This window comes from Palaemon carinicauda, chromosome 44 (assembly GCF_036898095.1).
Source record: "Palaemon carinicauda isolate YSFRI2023 chromosome 44, ASM3689809v2, whole genome shotgun sequence".
In the NCBI taxonomy this organism is placed as follows: Eukaryota; Metazoa; Arthropoda; class Malacostraca; order Decapoda; family Palaemonidae; genus Palaemon; species Palaemon carinicauda.
Genome location: NC_090768.1, coordinates 30,737,461 through 30,763,080, shown reverse-complemented (window position 1 = coordinate 30,763,080; position 25,620 = coordinate 30,737,461). Strand labels below are relative to the sequence as shown.

At 47.5% G+C, this 25,620-nt stretch overlaps 1 protein-coding gene across 5 annotated transcripts in view; it reads left to right on the top strand.

The window, feature by feature from the left end:
• Positions 1–25,620, top strand: part of LOC137634256 (glycoprotein-N-acetylgalactosamine 3-beta-galactosyltransferase 1-like) — a 137,466-nt gene that overhangs the window by 45,043 nt on the left and 66,803 nt on the right. For all 5 annotated transcript variants that reach the window (XM_068366537.1, XM_068366540.1, XM_068366539.1 and 2 more), the window contains one exon: positions 17,267–17,376. In XM_068366537.1, coding sequence (XP_068222638.1) covers positions 17,267–17,376 — 110 coding nt within the window. The remainder of the gene's footprint in view (positions 1–17,266; positions 17,377–25,620) is intronic.

Genomic DNA, 25,620 nt, shown 5'->3' with positions numbered 1-25,620 from the left:
GTAAAGAGGTAGTTTTTTGTTGTCACTCGTTGCGAAGAGGTCGATCTGCAGTTCCGGGACTTTTTCCGAGATGAAGGAGAATGAGTGTGTTTAGGGACCATATTGTCTCTATGGGCTTTCGCCTGGATAGAGCGTCCGCCGTCACATTGAAGAACCTTTGTAAGTGAACTGCTGATAAGTGCCATCCCTTCTTCCTTGCCAGGTAGGTGACTAATATCACATGGTTGATGTGAGGCGATCTGGAGCCTTGTCGATTTAGACATTTTACTATTACTTCGTTGTCCAGGACCAATCTGATGTGCATTGCTCTGCGAGGGGATAGTTTCTTCAACGTCAGGAAAACTGCCTGAGCTTCCAAAATGTTGATATGAAAGGTTTTGAACTGGTGCGACCAATTACCTTGCACTTTTCTCTCATGAGAATGGCCTCTCCATCCTTCCGAGGAGGTGTCCGTGTGTATCACCACTGATGGCTGTGGTGGTTGCAGGGGAATTGTCCGTGCTAGGCTCTTGGCTGTTGACCGCGGTCTTAACTGCGTGCGCAAAAGGGTCGGGGTCAACCTTAGTTGATTTCTTTGAGCGTTTGATGCGGATCTTCTCCAGACTCCTGACGCATCTTTTAGACGTGCCTTTAGCTCTGGGTCTGTCACTGCTGCGAACTGGAGAGAGCCCCATACTCTTTCCTGTTGGCATCTTGAAATCCTCTTGTGACGGATTAGTCTCTTGACAGATCCCGCTATCTCTCTCCTCTTCTTGGATGGAATGGAGAGATGGTGTGACTTTAAGTCCCATTGGATTCCTAGCCATTGGAACAACTGAGTTGGAGAAAGGCGAGACCTTGCGATTGATCTTGAAGCCCAGGTGTTCCAGGAACTGGATCACCTTGTTGGCTGCCTGCAGACAAGTAGTCTTGGATGCTGCCCATACCAGCCAATCGTGTAGATATGCTACTACTTGAACTCCGCAGTGTAGCTGCTGGACGATTGTGTCTGCTAGCTTTGTGAATATCCTTGGGGCTGTGTTCAGTCTGAAGGGCATTGCTCTGAAGACAAACTTCTTCTGTAGCTTGAATCCTAGGTAGGAGGAGAAAGGGCGACTCATTGGAAGATGCCGGTAAGCATCTGCTTGGTCTATGAGACTGTGTACACCCATTTTGGTAGAAGGGTCCTTTTGTGTTGCAAAGTAATTATCTGGAACTTGTTCTCGATGAACTTGTTGAGTGGAGACAAGTTTAGAATGACTCTGAGTTTGTCTGAGTCTTTGTTGGGAACACAAAACAGCCTTCCCTGGAATTTGATGGACTGCGCTTTCCTTATTACCTTCTTGTTCAAGAGTTCTGAGGTATATTCTTCTAACAAGGGGGTTGAGTGTTGCAAGAATTCTGGAAAACAGGGTGGAGTTCTTCTCCATTTCCACCCGAGTCCATTCGTGATTATGCTGTGGGCCCAGGGATCGAAGGTCCAGCGATCCCGAAAGTGATACAGTCTGCCTTCTATCTGGAGCCCCTCTTCGCTTGGGGAGTCCTGCGGATTTGTTTCCGCGACCACGTCCTCTTCGTCCCCGAGAGGAGTTACCTCCGGGAGAACTTCTCTTAGGGCCTTTTCCTTCCTGACTAGGGCGAAAGGGAGTCGACTGCCTCTCAAAGTTAGGGTTAAACACAGGCGACTGGGCTACCAGTTGTTGAGGGACCATCTGGAAGGTGGTCTGAGGCATTGTGGTCATAGTCACGGCAGGAAGTTGTGCAGGTCTGCGTGGTCTCCTATCCTTTTTATTCTTGGGCTTGGCACCTCCGTCTGAGGAAGATTTCCTCATGCCCCACTTTTGGAGAAGGTTCCTGTTCTCTGTGGCTGTTCTGGCTATGATCTCTTGGACTAGTTCCTGTGGGAAAAGGTCTTTACCCCAGATGCTCGAGGTAATCAGCTTCCTTAGTTCGTGTCTTATGGTCGCTGAGGCCAAAACGAACTCTCTGCAGGCTCTCCTCGCTCTGAGGAAAGCATTTAAGTTTTTCACAAGGGTACCCATGTGAGACTAAGCCAGGAAGATGAACATTTCTGGGGCGTTCTGTAGACCTGCACTCATTTCCAGGCAGTTCTGATGAGAAAGGGAGGCCGCAAGTCTCTCCTTCGTCTCCTGTTCCCTCCTCAGAAGATGGTCTGGCAACTTCGGAAGGTTCTCATTGAACTGCTGGCCTGCTATCTCTGGATCCAACTTAGAGACGGAGAAGGTTAGGTGGACATCCTTCCACTTCTCCTCGCAGGTAGGCAGTGCTAGAGAGAATGGTTTGCATTCCTCTAGGGTTGAGCAGGGTTTGCCCTCGGCGACTGCCTTGATGGCAAAGTCTAGTGCTTTCTCTGAAAAGTGGAAAGAGATGGAGGAAGGAGAAAGAAAGGTGGGATGTCTCTTGCTCAGTGCTGAGACTTTGGAGTTGGTGTACCCGGCTCCTTTCAAGGTTTCCAGGAGGATGGCTTGCGCCTTGTCATGCTCGAAGACAATGACCTCTTTTGGTACCGTTTCCTCATGGGCTGCATGTTCATCCCGCAGTGTCACGTAACAGTCTGGGTAAGCTGAAAAGTTAGGCCAGAACTCAAGGTCTTCAATCAGTTTGGCACCCAACTTCTCTGAGACGAATAGTTTCCCATTCATCATGGGCATATGCTCCGCATACCTCCAGGGGTTGGTTTCGGAGCCGTGAGGGAGATCTAACACTCTAATGGTCGTCTTAGTGGAGCCCTTGGTAGGTCCAGGGCGGTCCGCCCTCTCCTGCAACAGTATCTGCTGCTGCCTGAGTGATTTTCTCATCGTCTCTTGTTCCTTTTGGAACTATTCCATCATCCGTTGAATCGAAGTGAGGATCGCTTCGTTCTTGTTGGCATGTGCAACTGGTTGTGGAGTTGGGGTTGAAGAAGTTGACGGCATAGGTTGGTATGCCGTCACGGCGAACTAAGGGTCTTCCTCTGCTTGTGGATGTTCCACGTCTTCTTCAGGGCCTCCTTGCAGTAGGTCCTGCTCAGTGTCAGTGGACACTTCTGACATCCTTTCTTGGTCGATGTCCATGCCTTCCGGTGCCTTTTCTATGTCCGCGTCGATCTTCAGTTGTATGAGGGGAGGCTGGACCTGTTCCTGGGGCACCACCGCGTTTGGTATAGCCTTGGGGAACAATAGGCACCTTAGGGAGTCATTGGGTAAGTACGGTCCTGGAGAGTTCTTCTGGAACCTTCTTACCCATTTGCAAAGGGTCTCCCTCGCTGTATCCCTAGTCTCTATGTTGACTGGGGGATCTTCTCCGAAGCCGTTGGCCAGCAGGGTTGAGCAGGTGGGGCAACCCTATGGGTTCCAATACTTGAGGACTCCCGACACGATGCAGCAGGGGGCATGAGTCCTGCACTTCATGTGGCCACAAAAGTCCTTGCCTTTGTGGTTGCAGAACAAGGCTGCACACTTCTCCATTGGCTCCTCCTGTAAAGGAAAAGAGGGCTGAATGAGTATTTGATTTTTATATCAGTGATATAAAAGCATACAATTTTTATTAACGATAGTAATTACTATTGTTTATGGTAGCTTAGGATTGTAAGGTTGAAAGGAAGTAGAAAAGACACATAACTGTGTTTCCTCTCCCAGGCCATTGCTGAGACCTCCGTCACTTATAATATTTAGTTTCCCTGATAGGGAGAATACAAGGTAGAAGAAACTCTAGGAACTAGTGTTTGAGTTAGTAAGGGTCTATACTGTACTAACATTATCCACCTGTAGTATATATTAACACTGATCGGTGATTTTTTAGGGTCCTGATGATCGAAAAAACCATCTGGGTGTTGAGGGAGTACTCAGCCTCAACATAATATCATGGTCCCAACAATTGACTGCGATAGGAAACACAGAGTATGTTAGAAAACGTGTACTACTGTATAGTTGTATACTGTAGTTTAGCCGGCGGCACTGCCGGTGTTAGGTTAGTACCTAGCGGTACTATCTGATGGAAAGAGAAAAAGCATTAAGGAAGGAGTTTCCTATTATTATGGTTAAATATAACAGTTGGAAGTGTAGGAGGAATATCAGGCTGCCTAGTGTCTCCTTGCCAGAATGAAAGTTCCAATGGGAGGGGTAAGAATCTGTCGGATTCTGGCTTCCACCCATCCATAAAAGGCCTGTCGCCGGCTATATCGGCGGCAATAAATGTGGATGGCAGCCCAAGGGAGGGCTGAGGACTTCCCAAAGTATGTTAGGTTTCCCACCGGCAGCCGTCAGGAGCCGTCTCAATCTTCCCCCCAATGATATTCACTTCCCGTGAAGGAAGGAAGTAAGGGGGAAGGTGGCAGAGACAGCTGAACTAACTGCTACTGGCAGGGTACCAGCCGTTAACACAGTCACCCTAGCAAGCCGGGATGACTGTCAGAATACCGGTGAAGGAGGTTTGTGACGGCTATGACGTCACTAAAGGACAAGGGGGAAGGGTAAAAGGTCTTATAGTTCACTGAAATGAGAGGTGGCGGCAGGTATGCCGCCTACCTTCAACAGTGAACTGAGGAAGCATGGTTCCTTTGCTGACGTCATCATCGGCGGCAAGACAAGGGCACCCTGTGTTAGTCACTATCTAAATCAAAGCCGGAGGCAGCAAGAACTTAGTTCTACTTGACGGCGATGAAGAATAGACAGTGGTTGCCGCCTATAGTGGCGGCGGCACTCGGGGGGAGAGGGGAAGGGTTTAGTGTCTTCTCTCTGAGAGAGAATGAATATCATAACTTATCTATAGATTCTAGACAATGTAAATTGTCATCTGAATTGAGAAGGAACGATATGGTGAGGCTAAACGTGGAGAATTACTTTAACGTATATATGAGCGAGAGTAGCCTAGCTCTGGTAGGATCCCTGGCCAAGGTAGTTGGTACCGCCGGGGTTCCCGCCGCATACGATGAGTAAAGTCGCATAATAGGAAGAGGAATAATATTCATGTATGCAAAATCACCACTTGTATAATTTGCCTAAATAGATAGTATTATAGCTTAATTCCGGGAATTGTCGCCCTACTGACTAAATAAAATGCAATTGTAATGGGCGACTGCTGTCGTAAAATGGCTGCCTCCGGTTCTCGGCAACGCTCACCCAAACACTTTTAAATTATTGAAATTTAACTGTGAAAAGGGAGCCTAAAATTATACACAGGAAAGAATTAATAATCAACTTTCCAAGGGATGAAAATGCTGGAGATTGGATGATGAATATTCCAGTAACTTGTAACAAAACACCGGGTTAACTTGTGAGCACAACTCGCTTAGAGAGCTACAAGAAAAGGAATGGCGTCGCGGTAGTAGTAGCGATGGAGGTCCACTGGGTACCTAGAACGACACCCTCTTCTTTTGCCACTTTTCCCCTTGCATCAAAGAGTTAAGTCTATTCTGGGTGAAGATTGCTATGTGTCGTATCTAAAAATACGTCCCCTGATATTATGCGATATCCTTAATTGGATACTCGCGCCAGGAGTTAGAATCCTGAAGACCTTCAGTTTATTTCTCTGGGAGTATCACTGTAGCAAATATCCCTTAGAAGGCTACCTAAAGAAACCCTTCCATCAGGACGACATGGCCTGAGCCCAAAAATTATAATTATAATGAATATTATAATGATAATGGGCCCCTTTTGAAAAAGTAGCATATTTTGGGAGTGGGTTTGCATTTTAATTCATATACTGCACCTGAAACCTAATTTTTCCCACAGAGGGTACCTATGGGAATAGGAAATAGCCGGGTGTCATCCTTTAGAGGCGTATGTAACCATACCATGACTGATTTTATAGTTTTAGCCAGGCAGCTGATTTGCAATATCTTAAATCATGTTATTTCCTCTAGAGAGATTTCTATTTGACCGGGTTGCTGTATTTGGTACCAAATTGACCAGATTACTATGCTGCATGGTGTATTGTTTGATAATTGGTAAACACTTGCACTGTGTTCGATCTCGAACGAAAATACTCCCCAAGTTTTACCAAAACATCACTTTCTTTCCATCTTTTGTGAGACATATTTTTCAATATTAAACTTACCCGATAATCATGTAGCTGTCAACTCTGTTGCCCGACAGAATTCTATGGAGGGATACGCCAGCTATCACAATACTAGAAGGGGGTGTTCTTACCAGCGCCACCTGTGGCCAGGTACTCAAGTACTTCTTGTTGACACCTCCTCAATTATTCCTCTGTCGTGCTTCCGGCAAGACGTTCTGGGATACGCTTATGTTCTTGGAGTATTTTCACGGCTTTGGTGAAGTATTTCTCTTTGATTTCGGCTGTCGCTTTACTGGAAACTTCTATTTTAGCTTAGTTAGCTTTTGGAATTAATTTGATTAATTTTGGTGACGAAGAGAGTATGAACTCTCGTTCACCTTTCAATGGCCGACCCTTCCCTTAGACGGAAGTGTTGGTGTCTAAGAGAGTATAGACTCTCTTTCTTAATTTTGCTTAACAAAAGTTATAGATTTATTTTATATCTCTCCGCCTCTTATAGGCCTCTTCGATTAACTTCCTTTTATTATAAACTTATTAAAATTAATTTTTATATTTGTTTATTTTCGACCTTCCTAATAGTAGGCGGTCTTTTCTTGGTACCGAAGTTAATTATCGTGAGCCCGTCATTTCGGTTTTACCTGTTAACATATTATGCTATTTTAAGGTCTTTGAAAGAATTTCTTTGATAGTCTCGTACTTTTTCAAAGTTGAACTAACGTTTTGTTTGTCTCGGCAGTTGTTGACGTTCAGAACGTTTCAACTTGCACTCTATCGTTACGATAGAGAAAGAATGTTCACGGTTTCACATTGCAGTAAGAGTAACCGTGTCTAGCGTTTTGTTCATTCTTTCTTAACTTAATGGTTTTGATCCTAATAAGGAACTTTTCTTTTTGGGAAATATTTCAGTTTTTTCCTTTAACAATAATATGTTTTAACGATATATATGATTGGGCTCTTCTCTCAGGTTCTAAGTCAAGAGAGAGAGAGAGATAGAGACGGAGGGAGAAAGAGGATAAACGTTTCCCTCAAGCCTGCCAGGCGTACGAGTAACGTCGTTATCGTTTTGCTCTTATCCCTAGTCTCTTTAGGGGAAGAAACTAAACGTTTCTAGAGTGATCTAGTGTTTAGTCTCTTTCCAGCCACTGAATTTTCTTTCATTAGATTTTTCTGTTACATTGTAATTCTGTTTTCGCAATTACTAACTTTTGAGAAGGATAGAATTGCGTGTTTCAGGTACAAACCACTTAAAGTTTCGAGTTCAGTGAAATAAGTGCAAACAGAAATCAAAGTGATAAGTGATTAGTGCAAAGTATGTCAGTGTTATGCGTGAGGGTACTTTTGTGCGCGCCAGTCGTCCTCCCAGTCCGGGACCTCTTGCAAGCTCCCAAGCCCAGGGGAGAAGCAATGTCGAAGGGCAAAAGGGTTCGGCAGGCCTTGATCGGCGCACAGAAGTATCCTCGGTGGTTGTGGGCGTGTCTTACCGAGACCGTCACTCCCACCCGCAGACGATTGAGCCCTTATTTTGCTCGTCTGCAGAAGAGATTTAGAGGAGAAAATAAAGGCAGAGTTACGCTGGTCTCAGGTCTCAAGACCTCTTAAACGTAAAGTCCAGACCTATGCCAGACGTACGAAGTAAAGTTCAACAACCCGGATGCAGTCATTGGGTTAGCTCTGACTCTCCTCAGTCATCAGTTTGTCGGGCTGAGAGTGCGCCTACACTCCCCCCCCCCTATGCTCGCTCCGCCTGATCGCAGTACCACCTGCCAGGCGTACGATGTTGTGGACTCTACTACAGTCCATGCAAGCACAGCTTTCGGACCTGATGCGTGAGTGTCGTGCTGAGAGTGTTGCACCTCCTCCTCCTCCTGCACCGGTGGTGCACCAACCGCCTGCACCCGTTCAGCCTGTGCTGCACCCGCCTGCACCGGTGGTGCACCACCGGCTGCACCCGTTCAGCCTGTGCTGCACCCGCCTGTACTCGCTGCACCCAGTCGCAACACCATCTGCCAGGCGTACGATGTTGTGGACTCTACTACAGTCCATGCAAGCACAGCTTTCGGACCTGTTGCGTGAGTGTCGGGCTGAGAGTGTTGCACCTCCACCTGCACCCTTTCAGCCTGTGCTCAACCCGCCTGCACTCGCTGCACCCAGTCGCAGCACCATCTGCCAGGCGTACGATGTTGTGGACTCTACTACAGTCCATGCAAGCACAGCTTTCGGACCTGTTGTGTGAGTGTCGGGCTGAGAGTGTTGCACCTCCCCTGCACCCGTTCAGCCTGTGCTCAACCCGCCTGCACTCGCTGCACCCAGTCGCAGCACCATCTGCCAGGCGTACGATGTTGAACCTCTTTCTGTGTTCGCTGTTCCCAGTGTTGTTCAGCCTCAGCCTTCTTTAAGGCAACCTTCGGTTTGGGATCAGGAGGATTACCCCACTCTTCCTCCTCCTCCCCTGGCTGCTCCACCGGTGGTGCAACTCTCGGTGGAGGTACAACCTCTTCCACCTGTGAGTCAGTCTCCTCAGCTGCTGCACCGAGCTCAACCCGTGCACCCTGATCCTGCGCCTCAGACACCTCTGCTTGCGGGAACTTTACCTTGTTCTGCGCAACCTCGGTCTCTTCACGCTCCACTCATACCACAGGAACAGGAACTTTCTGCACCTTCCACTGTTGTTGTTCCAGCTCGTTCTGACTCTGCTGTTCAGCATACCTTACCTCCATTTTCAAACCATGGCAAAAATATGAATCATGAGTTATGAATGTAAGGTAAACATTATGTTGATTTTTTTTTTAAACCCCATGCAAGCATGCATAAAGCACTCTAGCACTGGTCATGGAATTTCTGAGGAATGTTAAACGCCATGCACTCGCTCTGCTTTCCTTACAGCAGGCTCTGCTTACAGCAGGCTCTGCTTACTACATGCTCAGCATTCAGCATGCTCTGCATTCAGCATGCTCTGCATACAACACATGCTCTACATACAGCATGCTCTGCATACAGCATACTCTGCATTCATCATGCTCTGCATACCTTACCGCATGCTTCTCAACATATCTTGGGTTGTTGCCAACTCACTAGACTGTCAAGCAGTTTCATAACGTTGCCTTCTAGTCTGCTGCTTTTGCACCAGTGAACCCTCACTCAGAGAACTTAGCTTTTCTAGGATAAGGTCCCTGTAGATGAGAAAGTTCTTTTCTCCCTCCTTCTGATATTCCCTTGAGGACTCTGTCATTTGGAGGGAGCCTTTAGCTGCATAACCTCTTATGGACTTTTATTTAAGCATAACATGCTTACAGGGAAGGTAATGGTTCCACTTCAGCCGCTAATCCCGTCTGTTACCACACCTGCTCCCATAGACCTTGAGCTGTGTTGCATGACATGCAGTCCAAGCTTAGTCCTTGTTAGAGGATTTTTGTTTACGAAGTCAATGTGTCACGGGGAAGACGTTCAACAACCAACAGAAGGGACTTGTTGTGACGCAGTGCGGCAACCTCAGCAACCCGTTAAGGAGTTGTCTGTACGACCCAGATAGTCTAGACAGATTCGGGTTGTCACTGTACTTCCTCGCTTGCCCATGATTGTCAGTTTACAGACTGTGCAGCAGTATCATGATCTTGTGTCCGGCTCCGTCAGACGACTGGCTTTTAAGAGCTCCCACAAGTCGTCTCTGTCTGGAGATTTTCAAATGGACTATGGATCTGACCAAGGAACTGGGCCTCCTGGTCAATTTTGAGGAGTCTCAGCTCGTTCCATCCCAGACCATTGTTTCCTTGGGTATGGATCTTCAGAGTCGAGCTTTTCGGACTTGTCCGTCGGCCCCAAGGATCTTCCAAGCCCTAGAATGCATCCAGAGCATGCTGAGAAGGAACCGATGCTTAGTCAGGCAGGGGATGAGTCTAACAGGGACACTTTCATCGCTGGCCCTGTTCATCGAGTTAGGGAGACTCCACCTCCGCCCCCTTCAGTATCATCTAGCTGCTCACTGGATAAAGGACATGACGCTAGAGACGGGCTCAGTTCCTGTTTCCGAAGAGATGAGGTCTACTCTAACGTGGTGGAAGAACAGCATTCTTCTCAAGGAAGGTCTACCTTTGGCTGTTCAGACCCCCGACCACCGTCTCTTCTCGGACGCATCGGACACGGGCTGGGGTGCGACACTGGACGGACAGGAATGCTCGGGAACATGGAATCAGGAGCAAAGGACACTTCACATCTATTGCAAGGAGTTGTTGGCAGTTCATCTGGCCTTGATAAACTTCAAGTCCCTCCAGCTTAACAAGGTGGTGGAGGTGAACTCCGACTACACCACAGCCTTGGCTTACATCTCCAAGCAGAGAGGGACTCATTCGAGGAAGTTGTTCAAGATCGCAAGGGACCTCCTCATTTGGTCAAAGATCGAAAGCTCACGCTGGTAACGAGGCTCATTCAGGGCGATATGAATGTCATGGCAGATCGCCTCAGCCGTAAGGGTCAGGTCTTCCCCACAGAGTGGACCCTTCACAAGAATGTTTGCAGCAGACTTTGGGCCCTGTGGGGTCTGCCAACCATAGTTCTATTCGCTACCTCGATGACCAAGAAGCTCCTCTTGTATTGTTCTCCGATTCCAGACCCAGCAGCAGTTCGCGTGGATGCCTTTCTGCTGGATTGGTCCCATCTCAACCTGTATGCATTCCCGCCGTTCAAGATTGTCAACAGGGTACTTCAGAAGTTCGCCTCTCACAAAGGGACACGGTTGACGTTGGTTGCTCCCCTCTGACCCGCGAGAGAAGGGTTCACCGAGGTACTGCAATGGCTGGTCGACGTTCCCAGGACTCTTCCTCCTAGAGTGGACCTTCTGCGTCAACCTCACGTAAAGAAGGTACACCCAAACCTCCACGCTCTTCGTCTGACTGCCTTCAGACTATCGAAAGTCTCTCAAGAACTAGAGGCTTTTCGAAGGAGGCAGCCAGAACGATTGCCAGAGCAAGGACGACATCCACTCTCAGAGTCTATCAATCTTAATGGGAAGTCTTCCGAAGCTGGTGCAAGGCCAATGCAGTTTTTCCTCAACCAGTACCACTGTAACCCAGATTGCTGACTTCCTGTTACATCTAAGGAACGTAAAATCCCTATCAGCTCCTACGATCAAGGGTTACAGAAGTATGTTGGCAGCGGTTTTCCGCCACAGAGGCTTGGATCTTTCCTCCAACAAAGATCTACAGGACCTCCTTAGGTCTTTTGAGACCTCAAAGGAACGTCGGTTGTCCACTCCAGGCTGGAATCTAGACGTGGTCCTAAGGTTCCTAATGTCATCAGGATTTGAACCGTTCCAATCAGCCTCTTTTAAGGACCTCACATTAGAAACTCTTTTCCTCGTGTGCTTAGCAACAGGTAAAAGAGTAAGTGAGATCCACGCCTTCAGCAGGAACATAGGTTTCACATCTGAAACGGCTACATGTTCCTTGCGGCTCGGTTTTTTTGACTAAAACGAGCTTCCTTCCCGTCCTTGCCCTAAGTCGTTCGAGATCCCAAGCCTGTCCAACATGGTGGGGAACGAACTAGAGAGAGTACTTTGCCCTGTTAGAGCTCTTAAGTACTATTTAAGAAGGTCAAAACCATTACGAGGACAATCAGAAGCCTTATGGTGTGCTATCAAGAAGCCTTCTCTACCAATGTCTAAGAACTCAGTTTCTTACTACATCAGGCTTCTGATTAGAGAAGCAAATTCTCATCTGAAGGAAGAAGACCTTGCTTTGCTGAAGGTAAGGACACATGAAGTGAGAGCTGTGGCTACTTCAGTGGCCTTCAAACAGAACCGTTCTCTGCAGAGTGTTATGGATGCAACCTATTGGAGAAGCAAGTCAGTGTTCGCATCATTCTATCTCAAAGATGTCCAGTCTCTTTACGAGTACTGCTACACCCTGGGTCCATTCGTAGCAACGAATGCAGTAGTAGGCGAGGGCTCAGCCACTACATTCCCATAATTCCATAACTTTTTAACCTTTCTCTTGAATACTTTTTATGGGTTGTTCGGTCGGCTAAGAAGCCTTCCACACCCTTGTTGATTTGGCGGGTGGTCAATTCTTTCTTGAGAAGCGCCGAGGTTAAAGGTTGTGATGAGGTCCTTTAGTATGGGTTGCAGCCCTGTATACTTTAGCACCTTTGGGTTGATTCAGCCTCCAAGAGGAACGCTGCGCTCAGTAAGGAAGACGAACTTAAAAAAGAGACAGAGTAACGGTTCAATTCGACTTCCTTACCAGGTACTTATTATTTCATTGTTATTTGAGATAACTGTTATATGAAATATGGGATACTTAGCTATCCTTTAATCTTGTACACTGGTTTTCACCCACCCCCCTGGGTGTGAATCAGCTACATGATTATCGGGTAAGTTTAATATTGAAAAATGTTATTTTCATTAGTAAAATAAATTTTTGAATATACTTACCCGATAATCATGATTTAATTGACCCTCCCTTCCTCCCCATAGAGAACCAGTGGGACCGAGGAATAATTGAGGAGGTGTCAACAAGAAGTACTTGAGTACCTGGCCACAGGTGGCGCTGGTAAGAACACCCCCTTCTAGTATTGTGATAGCTGGCGTATCCCTCCATAGAATTCTGTCGGGCAACAGAGTTGACAGCTACATGATTATCGGGTAAGTATATTCAAAAATTTATTTTACTAATGAAAATAACATTTTACCCCAATTCTTGAACAATTACCCCGTATATGAAAACAATGTATAAAAAACTTCCCTAGTTAATATACTTCAAGTTTTACCAGAACATTACTATCTTTTCAGCTTTTGTGAGTCCTATTTTTCCCTAATTCTTGAACAATTATATGAAAACCACGTATCGAAAACTTCCTCACTTGATATACTTTAAAATTATATAAAAATGTACTGTGACCGAACAGTATATAGACTTGGACACATTTACTTAACATTACCTGCTAATTTTCTAGAAATTTCAGTGAATGTGGACTGTGTCCCTTATGCCATAAAAAAACTTGAAGCATTGCATGTGTAAAAAAAAAAAAAAAAAAAAATTCTATCATTTTTACTCAGCTATTTCTCATCTGATTATTGACCATTACAGTCACCATTATGTGCAAAGCAAAAAAGTTCGTTTGGTTTTATCCAAAAAATCTCAACAATGTAATCGTCCGACTGGGCTCATTCCACACAGCGATGAAATTCTTACAAGGTTCTTTGCAGGCACTTTGCTTAATCAGGTCCGACATATATCGATTGAGGCTGGAGTGTTCAGTGAGTGTGTGGCTCAAAGTTATGCAGGGCAAATTTTGGAATTGAGCTGTGCGTGCCCATAAGCTTACAATGGAGGCCATGTGGCGTGTACACTTCTAAAGTTCCAAAATCTGGCTGGAGAGCAATCACAAACACAGCTTAGAGCATGTTAAGGATTGCTCAACTTCCTTTGCTAAAACATTTGAAGCGAAAGATTAAGCTAAATGTACACAAGCAATCGTAAATTTTGTCACTCATGCTCCTAATTTAATAGATGTCACTCAGGCTCCTAATTTGATGAGGGATCTTGATGAGTTTGTTGAGCTGAACTCAAGCAATTCCACATTCATGTTCTGGAAACAGTACTTAGAGACATGATAAATTTTTTGCTCCTGTTTATTCGAGCAGCCAGGGAAGGCAATTGGTCACTGCATTTATCTTGCATATAAGAATATGATCCCACTCATGATGGCATATGATCACACAAACTATTCAAGGTGGAGGCTACTCTATCTCATTGATATGCCATAACTGGATAAGACTGCACCAGCCGTCTATGAGGAATTCTGTGCTGGAAGTTTTGTGATAATAGAATCAGCTGGTGTCTTCAATCAAATTACTACGGAAAGGATGTTCAAAAGGTGGAAGAGCAGATATAGCAGTTTAACTGATTCAGTAATGAAGGAGAAGAACTGGTCTGCATATCAACAAATGATGTGGTCAGTAATGACATCAGAGAGAACCTATTAACAGCTACACAATGTGGTAGAGAACAGCTCGCTAGCCTTTTGGAGAAACTTTTACGTTATTCACGACCCTATCATTAAGAACAAGTTAGAAACCTCTAAGAGTTTGAAATTGGTTGAAGTTTCCACTGCTAAATGGAGAAACAGAACAATCAAGGCAGATTGGGACTTGTTTTGTAGGGATCTGAGCGCAGCTAGCAGTGGACATCATATAGACCTCAAAGCTTTATTGCAGCATGAACTGTTTCCAGTTCACTTGGTAATTGCATGTACAGATTACACGTTTCACAGACAAGGCAACACTTTTCCACCTGCTTGCTGACTCGCATGGTCAAGCCAAACTTCCTGAAACAGACCAAGCAACATGTGTGATTGCTGAGGGAATGACAGCAGTACAAGCTTTGTGAAAGCCATCAAAGGCATCAACATTTGGAGATTTTTCATATTGGATTTGCAAGAGTCTTTGCAAACCTGTGAGGTAGCCAGACAAGGCTGGACATTGTTTTTTACGTGTATCATCATAACTCTATCAAGACTAACACACAGGTAAGCAGGTCTGTAAAACGAGGGAAAATCTGGAGGATTATTGATTGGTGTGGTGTGTGTCTTCCTGCAGTTTGGTGAACATTTATCTCATTGCAAGAGAACAAGATAAACCTGATCGACTTCCTTAGGGAGCAAATCCTTGTGAAAGCAATGACTCTGCTAACTACGAAGTTGTGGGATCTGGTGGGGACAGGTTCCCTGTTGTTTCAAGTGGTTAGCCACCTAAACTCATCCCATGAAAAGGCCAACACAAAAAGTGTACTGCACTATACAGGTAGAAATGCACAAATTTTTCAGTCATTGTCTGCTCCAGAGACACTGGTGTTCTGTGCATAGTGTTAGAGAGAGTTTATATGTTGGAGTTCATAACAATCTCCAGGCCTACCATGCCTCAACAGGGTCAGACATAACAAGTCAATTCTCTGAGCATAGAAAACATTCTACCATTCTATGGGGAAATCATACATAGAATATCCCTAGCTCTTAAAGGACCTTAGTTGAAGCCCACTTGTACTTACATGTATGGCTAACATAAAGATCTTTGTTGTCAGAACTCTACAGTTCCACATCAAAGGTAACTTCTGCCAATGCACTTAGTGGAATTGTTCCATCGACTTAGGCTCAAAAAAACTTCCACCAACCCAAGAATCACTGTCTCTGCATGCTTTGAGGAGTCATTACCAAGCATTTATCTGGTGCAAGGCTGTTGAATCAACTTCAGACCACCCACTCAGCAAACAGTGCTTCGGACGTCAGACCGAATGGCCTTTTAGGTCCCCCACCTCACAGCCTCTACTGCTCTACCAAATATGTGATATTTGGAGCCTTGGTGTATTCTGTGGTTGGGCATACTGTTGTTTTTAAGATACTATTTGGAGGTCTAAGTTTGATCACGAATGCATATCGTTTCTGATATGTGATATTCAGACATTGGATACAGATTGTCTCTAATGCCCTTTAGCAGAAATGCACACAAAATGGCGCCCAAAAGCTAGCAGGACTCAGAGCGCCCCACTCCCTCATTGCCATAAATAAGTCAAATAACCACTCCGCGAAGGGATCAAAAGCAGTTACAGCTAAATCAAACTATGAAATAGGAGGTTACCCAACTTTGACGACTAAAGGGAGGCCATAATGCGAGGAAACAACTCCGAAAAGTTGAGAAAAGGCGCTCTTGACAAAGAAACGAACGCGTAGGTAAGCTGCGAAAAGTAGAATGAGTTTATCAGGGTCGAGTAGTACTATGAAGGGAGAGGATATGTAACGGCTCCTCACCTATCCTCCTCCTTAGATTCCTAGACTGGGTTAATTCTGTTTGGGGTGCAGATATCTATGATTATCTACGGATACATGTACCTCCCTGATTATACACGATATCTTAGGATAGTCGTTCCGGGGGTTAGAACCCAGTGATACCTGACGGTAATTCTCTTGTAATATCACTCACAGAAATATTATACAGTAGGAATCTGCCTAAAGGAACTTCCATCAGGACGACATGGCTATCTCGCCCAAAATAGATTTTTCCTACATCAAAATCGCTTTTTTTTTTGTGGTGCATATTGGATTTACAAGTGAGAAAAAAGCATTAAGATTACAAAATCTATTCTGTCATGTATTCTTCAAAGAATTGTGTTAGTTTGTTAGTGTATACTAAAGTACAAAACACAAAGGGTTTTGTATTTGTATTTTTATGCATCGCCTTATTGGCAAATAATGGTGACTATACTAGTCAATAGTCAGATTGGTAAGGGGTAAAAGTTATTTTATAAATTTAGTGCAAAATAACTTATTACCCATCTACATACACACTATGACGCATCACTTGTCACCTCTCTCTCTCTCTCTCTCTCTCTCTCTCTCTCTCTCTCTCTCTCTCTCTCTCTCTCTCTCTCTCTCTCTCTCTCTCTCTCTGTTTATTTACAATGAATTTTATATCAAGCAAGTACATTTTGAAGTTAAAAAACACTAAACAAAACTATTGTATGTACAAACGCACAATGCCAAGACGTATGCATGTCAAACACATAAGTGATTTATTTTTCTTTAATTTCGGTATATAAATAAATGAATAACAGATCGTAACATATTTTTCCTTTTAGTCTAATGATTATTTATTTTAAATTAATATTATATCAATACATAAAATATGCAAGTTAAAAATCACAATGAACTGTACTACGTGGTATGTACGAATGCACAATGCTACAACATATGCATATAAAATGTATTAGCAGTTTATTTTTCTTTCAATTCAGTAATGAAATGAAAGATCTTAACATATTTTTCCTTTTAGTCTGATAATTATCTATTTACAATTAATTTTATATCAATAAGTACATATTCAAGTTAAAAAACAATGATCAGTACTTTCTGGTAAGTAAGGATGCACAATGCTACTATGCATATCAAACACATTAGCGATTTATTTTTCTTTCATATTGATAAATAAATAATAGATCGTGACATATTTTTACTTTTAATGTTATGCTTGTGTATTTACATTTAATTTTATATGGTTTTCACACATTTCGTTTAAAGCTATTTTTATTAGTTATATGAATACATTCTCTCTCTCTCTTTCTCTCTCTCTCTCTCTCTCTCTCTCTCTCTCTCTCTCTCTCTCTCTCTCTCTCTCTCGCTGAGGTGTCTTACTATTCACATATAAAACAGTTTTAACATAAATCTTTGTTATTGCCTAATGTTTGGTAAAATATGAAATGTAATTAATAAATTTAATGTCTTTTAGCCCGCCTCGTGATGTCGAAGGCCATGCCCATAGTCATGCAGATCTGGAAAATGCTGCTGGCCCTTTGGCCAGTGTGTCCATGCATTCCAACCATGAACTTCATCATGCAGGTGTGTTTCATTCCTAGATTCTCACTATAGTTTCCCTCCTCTGTGCTGTTTGAAAAGGTAGAACTCCTGTGCTGGTATTTTCTTTGATTGTTTAATTTTGAAGTACAGTAATACCTCACCTAACGTCGTTCATTGATTCCAAGAAACCTGATGTGAGTCAGCTTTTGATTTAGGTCTTATTTTCTCCCCATAAAGTGACCTATATGTGCCATAAACATAAATTGAACATGAAAAGATACTTACAACCTGCTATCATTTTATAAAATCCTGATATTTACATTAGTATGCTTCCAAGTAAAGCACAGTTCAGTTCAGTTTGTTATTGTGTAGTGTAGAGGCGTAAAGTTAGGTAGAACACTGTAAAGGGGATTCATTTTTATTTTGAATGCTTGAGGGTGTGACGTAAAGTCGGAAATGACATTTGATGAACCAACGTAGAGGGGTATTACTGTACTCTATTGTTTTTAGTTAATAAGGTAGGAATCATGTGCTAACATGAGTTTCTCTTAAGTACTATATGTCTTTGAATATTTCATTTAGAAGTACTGTACAATACAGTATATTTTAATGTACAACTTGAAAAATTTAGGTTTTTTTTTTCTTTTATCTTCGATTTAATGGTTTCTGTACAATCTGTCCTGATTCTCTATCTGCTGTGTCATTTGTAGAGGGCCAACCAAAATGGGTACCATTATAAAAAGTTATATGCTAAAACTCCCTCATTTGCAGTAAGAAAAAATATATTAGTAGGCAAAAGACGAAAAACTCTTCCAGAAACATAGTAAAAAACCCTTCCATAATCCACCCATACCTTGGGAAATGCTTTTGTTTTTGAGACATTTAAAATTATCTTCTGAATTTTTTACATATTGAAAAAAGAATGAAGAGTCGATTGAGACATAGCTGGTATGATGATTTTATATCTTTAATGATCCTTTTCAATTGGAAATTTGCAACTTTGCAAAACAAAATAAAAGTTATCAGATTATCAAAAATTTTATAGGAATTTTAATTTGATTTTTTAAAACCTGAAATAGTACTTTTTTATGTGTAGAGAACACTTAAAAATAAAATAGATCAAGAATATTTAGATTCCATATTTATTTCAAGTCCAGTAGGAAAAGTGGATTGTTCCGTAACCGAAATACAAACCACGCTATTTACATTGGGTTTACCTTTTAGCGTAGCTGAAATGACGAGCCAATAGTTTTTAACGAGGGTTAACTACCCCCGCGCTAGTTAGCGGGGGTAGGGGAAGGGATAGCTTGCTACCCCTCCCCCCCCACACACCGGTGATTTGCTTCACTTCACTTTTGGCTCCGGCGATGAACAGACGTGTCTGTCCATCGTCCTCGTTGACAGCCTTTAATCTTTTTCTGCTTTTTCTTTCAGTTTGTGTGTGTGTGTGTTAGAAGTTGACCACCTTTATTGTTCGCTATGCGCAAGTGCCCTGGAATTGCCGGCCGCCCTTGTGGTACTTTTATGTCGGCCGTGGACACTGATCCTCACACCCTTTGCCCGCAGTGTCGAGGCCGACGGTGTGATCAGGAAAATACGTGTAGTGAGTGCAGGGAGTGGTCTGCCTCCCAGTGGAAGAGGTTTGGCCGCCGGCGTAAGAAGAAGTCCAAGAGAGATCGTTCTCCATCTGGGGTTGCCTTGAAGGAGGAAGGTTCTCGGGACTCTTCTTTCGCCGCCCAAACCTCCTCCGAAGCTCCCCCTCGGTCGGCTCCTGAGGAGAGTCGGCCGAGTGGGAGCGCAGCCCCTAGTTCTGTTTCCCGACCTTGGGTTGGGGGGAGAGGGCGTCACCTCCCATAGCGGGGCGGTTCCTCCGCCTCCTCCGGGGGAGGTTATTGATGAATCTTTGTCTAACGATGATCTTTTTCAGATTTGGGCTTCCCTGGCGCTTAAGGGCCTGCCCTCCAGGATAGCCCTGATTGACCTTGTCCAGTTAGGGGCCGCTGTTAAGCAGTCGCCGGAGATAGCAGAGGTAGATCCTCTGTCTATCGTCGACGTCGTGGTGACAGAGGCTTCCGACGGGGCGGGTCAATCCTCTGCAGGTGCAGTTGTGGATGTTGGTGCCGACGGCTCTCCTCCCCCTCCCGTACATCCTTCGAAGGGGGAAGGGAGTCCCGTGGGCTCTTCTGCAGTCCAGCCTCCTTCTAAGGGGAGTGCTTTGACTGAGACTCCCCTTCGGAGGACTGATGGTCCTGATGATCTTCCTCGTGGCCGCCTTCGCCGTAAGGCTCACCGTCCGCTGCGTCGCAAGGGCCTCCCGTCTCCTTATAAGGGTTTTAAGAGGCGCCTTTTTGGATCTTCTCCTTCTTCCTCTGAAGGGGACTCTCCTCGCCGTAAACAGCCTGCAGCTCCAGCTTCCTTAGACCTCTCTGGGGATCGGTCTCTTACGCCTTCAAGACCTCCTACTTCTGGGGTAGATGTTCAGCAACCTGACCTCATCACCCGACGGGCATCGGTCCCTTCGGGGCAAAGGGATTCTTCCCTTGCGCGTGCAGTGTTAGCGCACAGGCGCTCTCCTGCTCGTCAGCGCTCTCCTGTTCGTCAGCGATCTCCTGTTCGCCAGCGCTCTCCTGATGATCGCCCCTCGTCTCGCCAGCGCTCTCCTGATGATCGCCCCTCGTCTCGCCAGCGCTCTCCTGAAGACATCATTCAACCTGTTGTTCCTGTTGAGCGCCCAGCGCGCCAGTGTTCCCCTGCTCGCCCTTCTGCAGTGTTAGCGCACAGGCGCTCTCCTGCTCGTCAGCGCTCTTCTGACCGTCAGCGCTCTCCTGTTCGTCAGCGCTCTTTTGAGGACCATCGCCCCACTGCTCGCCAGCGCTCCCCTGTGGTCTCCGAATATCCTGCAGTTCCTGTTGTGCGCCCCGCGCACCATCAGTCTCCTGAGCGCCCTCGCGATCCTCAGCTTGTTCCTGCGCAACATCGCTCGCGTTCTCCAGCGCGTGTTTCTAAAACGCACGTACGCCCACGCGCCTCCTGTTCCTGTTCCTGTTCGTGAACGTTCGCCTTTGCGCCCCGCGCCAACTGTTCCCTCACAGGATCCCACGCGTCGCCCTCTTGCTTGCCAGCGATCACAGACGATTCAACAATCGCCTGCTCGTCAGCGTTCTCCTGCGCGTCAGCGATCACCTGAACATCGGCGATCTCCAGACCGCCCGCGTTACCTATCGCCTGCGCGCAAGCGTTCTCCAACGCGCCGTCGCCCAGAAGATCTGGAAGGACATGGGTCGCCCTCTGTTAGCTCGCCCTCGTGTGGTCGTTCGCCTACGCGATCTACACGCTATCGCCCGCCAACGCGTCACCATGCGCCAACGCGCCATCGCTCGCCTGCGCGCCAGCGTTCACCAGCGCACCACCGATCGCCTGCTCGCAATTGCTCTCCCACGCGCTACAGGTCTCCTGACCATCGTCGTCAGCGATCTTCGGAGCGTTCGCGCTCGCCCGCGCGTCAACACGCTCCCTCGCCGACGCGCCAACGCATTCGTTCACCGGCTCGCCCACGCGCTCGTTCGCCTGTACGCCCTCGTGCCCACTCGCCTGCGTGACCGCTCGCCTGCACGCCCGCGCGACCGTTCGCCTGTTCGCCTATGCGCGACCACCGTTCGCGCCGAATTTCGCAGCCCGTGAAGCAGCAGCAACGCGTGTCGCCAGACCGCGCTCAGGATCGCCTCCACCAAAGCGCAAGGCTCTTGTGCAGGACAGGGAAGACACTTCAGAGAGGTCAGTGCGTCTTTCTTCCCCTTTTTCTTTTCAGGCAGGTCCAGTGGTGTCCACTCCGAAGGATTGCCCGATCCCCTTCCCTCCAGCGGGGATTTCGGACTCTGTGTCCGTGGAGCGACAGACTTGGTTTGGTCCTCTGATGCGGGCGTTAGTGAAGGCTATGAAGCCAGCACTCGCCAATCAGGGTCACAAGCCAACGACTGCCTCACCTCCGCTGAAGAGAAGGAGAGGAGTGGACTTCGTGGTGACTTTCCCCAGGGAGAAGTTGGTTCCTAAGAGGTCTGTCGGGAAGGCCCCATCCCCTTCGCAGGCGTTTTCTCCTTCTCCCGTGGACGAGGCTTTTCCGTCCTCGGGTGAGTCCAGTAAGGTGACAGTCTCCCCCTTGGCACCAAGGGGGGAGCCTTCTCGTCATGGAGGAGAATCGTCTCGCGCGGAAGGTGCTCTCCGAACCTCTTTGTTTGGATCCTGTATCCCTCCCAGGAGGGAACCCAAGGACTCCAAGACCATCCCGAAATCGTCTTCGAGGATTCGCCAGGAACCCGCTGCTCCCCGGGAGAACGTCCACGCTTCGCCCCAGCAAGAGATTCCGGGGACGGGAGACTTAGCTGCCAGCCCACAAGGAGGAGACCAGCAGGAATCTGAACATGCCTTCTGGCAGGTCCTGAGCCTGATGAGGCAACTCAACGGGTTCATGGATCCCGTGATCGCCCCCCAAGAAGGCAAGGACACGGTCCTGGACCAAGTGTTCGATGTTCAGAAGGCCCCTAAGACCAGTGCGGCTCTGCCCTGGTCTCGGGGATTGAAGAGTGCCAGAGCCAGGGCCAATGCCCAACTCGCGATTCTTGCCTCCTCCAGTCGTTCCTCTGCCGGGAACAAACTCGTCCCACCTCCTCGTCTCCAGCAGAGGAGGTATTTTGAGATCTTGGGTGAGTCTAGTCGCGCTCTTCCTCTCCATCACTCCGTAGAAGAGCTGGCTAAGGGAGTTCCTTTCGAGAAGCTCTCCGCCCAGCAGGTATCGTTCTCGGCGTCGGAGATCCTGAGCCATGAGAAGGTCGCGAAGTGCGCCATGCAGGCCACTTCGTGGCTGGATATATGGCTAGGAACTCTGGGCATCCTATTGCGCTCCGAGGACTTGTCTAAGGAGACCAATAGGAAGGCCCTGGAGACCTTCTTACTCTCGGGCACCCGCTCCATCGAGTTCCTGGCCCACCAGGTCACTTCCCCCTGTGGGCCAACTCGGTATTGAAGCGGCGCGATGCGGTGACCGAGAGGTTCCACCCGAAGGTCCCCGCCGTGGATGTCTGTAGGCTCAGACATGCTTCCCTCCTTGGGGAGAATCTGTTGGAGCCACAGGATATGGAGCGAACGGCTGAGAGGTGGAGGAAATCTAGCCAGGACTCCCTCCTCCATAGGGCCCTTACAGCTCGGCCCTATAAGCCTCCAGCTCCGCAGCAACAGCAGCAGCAGCCTCGTAAGGCACCGAAGCAGGCACCGGCAGCTAAGAAAGTGGTGTCTAAGCCCCAGCCCTTTCCAGCCAAGGTCAAGAGGGGCGGTAAGTCCTCCAGGGGAGGCAAGACTCCTAGAGGGAGCGGCCGCAGCCGCAAACACTAGGAGTGGCAATCCCCCCGCGTGTCCACCTGTGGGGGGATGCCTTCGACGTTGCGTGCACAGGTGGCAGCAACACGGGGCCGATGCTTGGACGGTTTTGGTGATCGGCGAATCCCCTGACAGCGAATCCAGTGTCGTTGAGCTCCTATGCCACGGGATCGGCAAAGGGGCTGGCCCTTCGGGCAGAAGTCGAGACCATGCTCAAGAAGGATGCTCTCCAGGAGGTCGTCGACGGCTCCCCAGGCTTCTTCAGTCGACTCTTTCTTGTAAAGAAGGCGTCTGGAGGCTGGAGACCTGTCATCGACCTCTCGGCTCTGAATGGGTTTGTCAAGCAAACTCGGATCAGCATGGAGACAGCGGACACGGTCAGACTTGCGGTGAGACCTTTAGACTTCATGTGCACACTGGATCTCGAGGACGCGTACTTCCAGATCCCAATCCATCCGTCTTCCAGGAAGTACTTGAGATTCTGCCTAGACAACAAGATCTACCAGTTCAAGGTGCTGTGTTTCGGTCTCTCCACGGCACCTCAGGTGTTCACCAGTGTTTTCACCCTGATTTCATCTTGGGCGCACAGGAACGGCATCCGTCTCTTTCGTTATCTGGACGACTGGCTGATCCTAGCAGACTCGGAGTTGACCCTTCTTCGGCACCGAGACAGGCTTCTAGGTCTTTGCCAGGATCTGGGGATCGTGGTAAACCTCGAGAAGTCCTCTCTGCAGCCGTCCCAACGACTGGTTTATCTAGGCATGCTGATAGACACCAATCTCCACAAAGCCTTGCCATCAGACAACAGGATAGCAAGGCTGAGGAGGGTGGCGCAACCCTTCCTCAGGCGAGAAGAGCTTCCCGCCCAATCGTGGTTGCATCTCTTAGGTCACCTGTCCTCCCTGGCTCGTCTGGTTCCAAACGGCCGCCTCAGGATGAGATCCCTGCAGTGGCGGCTCAAGTCCAGGTGGAATCAAGGATCCGATTCCCCGGACATTCAGGTCCCGATAGGATCTTTGGAACGGACGGACCTGCGGTGGTGGCCGGTCGACGAGAACCTGCGAAAGGGAGTGAGTCTTCTCGTCCTCCCCCCAGAATTGACACTTTTTTCGGACGCGTCAAAAGAAGGGTGGGGGCCGACAGTCTGCAGATAGTGAGTACCGAGTGGTCTTTGGATCCTCAGATAGCCAACAAAGTCCTGACTTTGTGGGGTTCCACGACCGTGGACCTGTTTGCGACAGCGTTGAATTTCAAGCTGCCTCTGTACTGCTCCCCAGTCCCGGACCCCAAGGCTCTCTGGCAAGATGCTTTCCAGCATCGGTGGGACAACATCGACGTGTACGCCTTCCCACCGTTCTGTCTGATGAGAAGGGTGCTCAACAGGACCAGACTATCGGTCAACTGTTCGATGACTCTGGTAGCTCCGCTATGGCATCACGCGGAATGGTTCCCAGACCTTCTGCAGCTCCTGACGGAGCTCCCGAGAGAACTTCCTCCACGACACAAGATTCTCAGACAACCCCACTCCAACGTCCCTCACAAGGCCATGGCCTCGCCTGGAGACTGTCCAGCGCCTCCTCACGGAGAGAGGCTTTTCGCAACAGGTTGCGGAGAGAATGTCTCGGCACCTGCGAAAGTCCTCTGAGGGAGTCTACCAGGTGAAGTGGAGAGTCTTTTGTGGTTGGTGTCGTGGGAGGGGTATCTCTCCACTCGATGCCACTATTCCAGCAATAGCGGACCTCCTCGTATATCTGCGGGATTAAATGCGCCTTTCTGTCTCGGCAGTGAAAGGCTATCGCTCAGCCTTAATCTTGGCTTTCAGGTTGAAAGGCGTGGACATTTCTTCCTCGCTAGAACTCTCTCTACTCATACGTAGCTATGAACTTACCTGCCCCCAGTCGGAAGTGAGACCTCCTCCTTGGAACGTGATTCGGGTCCTCAGGGCTCTTAAGAGACCTCCCTTCGAACCATTACGCCAGGCCTCCAATCGCCACCTGTCTTGGAAGACGGCTTTTCTGCTCGCTTTGGCTTCAGCCAAGCGGGTTAGTGAACTTCATGGTCTCTCGTACGACATCTCCCATTCAAGATGATGGGGGGAGGTAACGTTCAGGTTCGTCCCTGAGTTTGTTGCCAAGACTCAGAATCTTAGGGTGCCGGATCCTTGGTTCGACTCTTTCAGGATCGCGAGTCTCCGCTCTGTAACAAGCGACCCAGACCAGTTGCTACTATGTCCAGTGAGGTGTCTGAGGTACTACTTGAAGAGAACAGCTGCAGTCCGTCCTCAAGTGCGAGCATTGTTTGTAAGCACAGGTAGGACGAAGAGGAGGGTCCCCAGGAACACCATCTCGGCCTGGATTCGAAGGGTTATCCACCACGCCTTGAATCCAGACCCTCCTCCGTCATGTCGCCCAAGAGCGCACGATGTCAGGGGCATCGCTACGTCCCTGGCCTTCAAGAGAAATATCTCTGTGATGCAGGTCTTGCAAGCTGGGGTGTGGAAGCACCAAACGACCTTCACAGCCCACTACCTGCAGGACGTGACCCACAGGAGCCTCGATACATTTTCTATCGGCCCTGTGGTGGCTGCACAACAGCTGGTCTAACCTCAGGCTCCTTTTTGGACAAGTAGCTGTAGGTTGAGGGCGTTGTTACCCGGTTTTAGTCTGCGTGAATGAAAGAGTATGTCTGACCCTTACTTCTTTCTTCATTCTCCCCTCTCTTGGGGAAGCAGCATCCTGGTCCTCGCATAGCTGACCTCGACCTCTGCAGGTAACCCATGCTTCCTTGTGCTTTTAACCCATGCTTCCTTGTGCTTTTAGTATTAAGCTTGATACTGTTGCGTCCCCCATACCCTGACGAGGTGGTATTGGGAACGTCCTATCCTAGATTCCTATCTAAAGGTCTCAAGGTCAACTT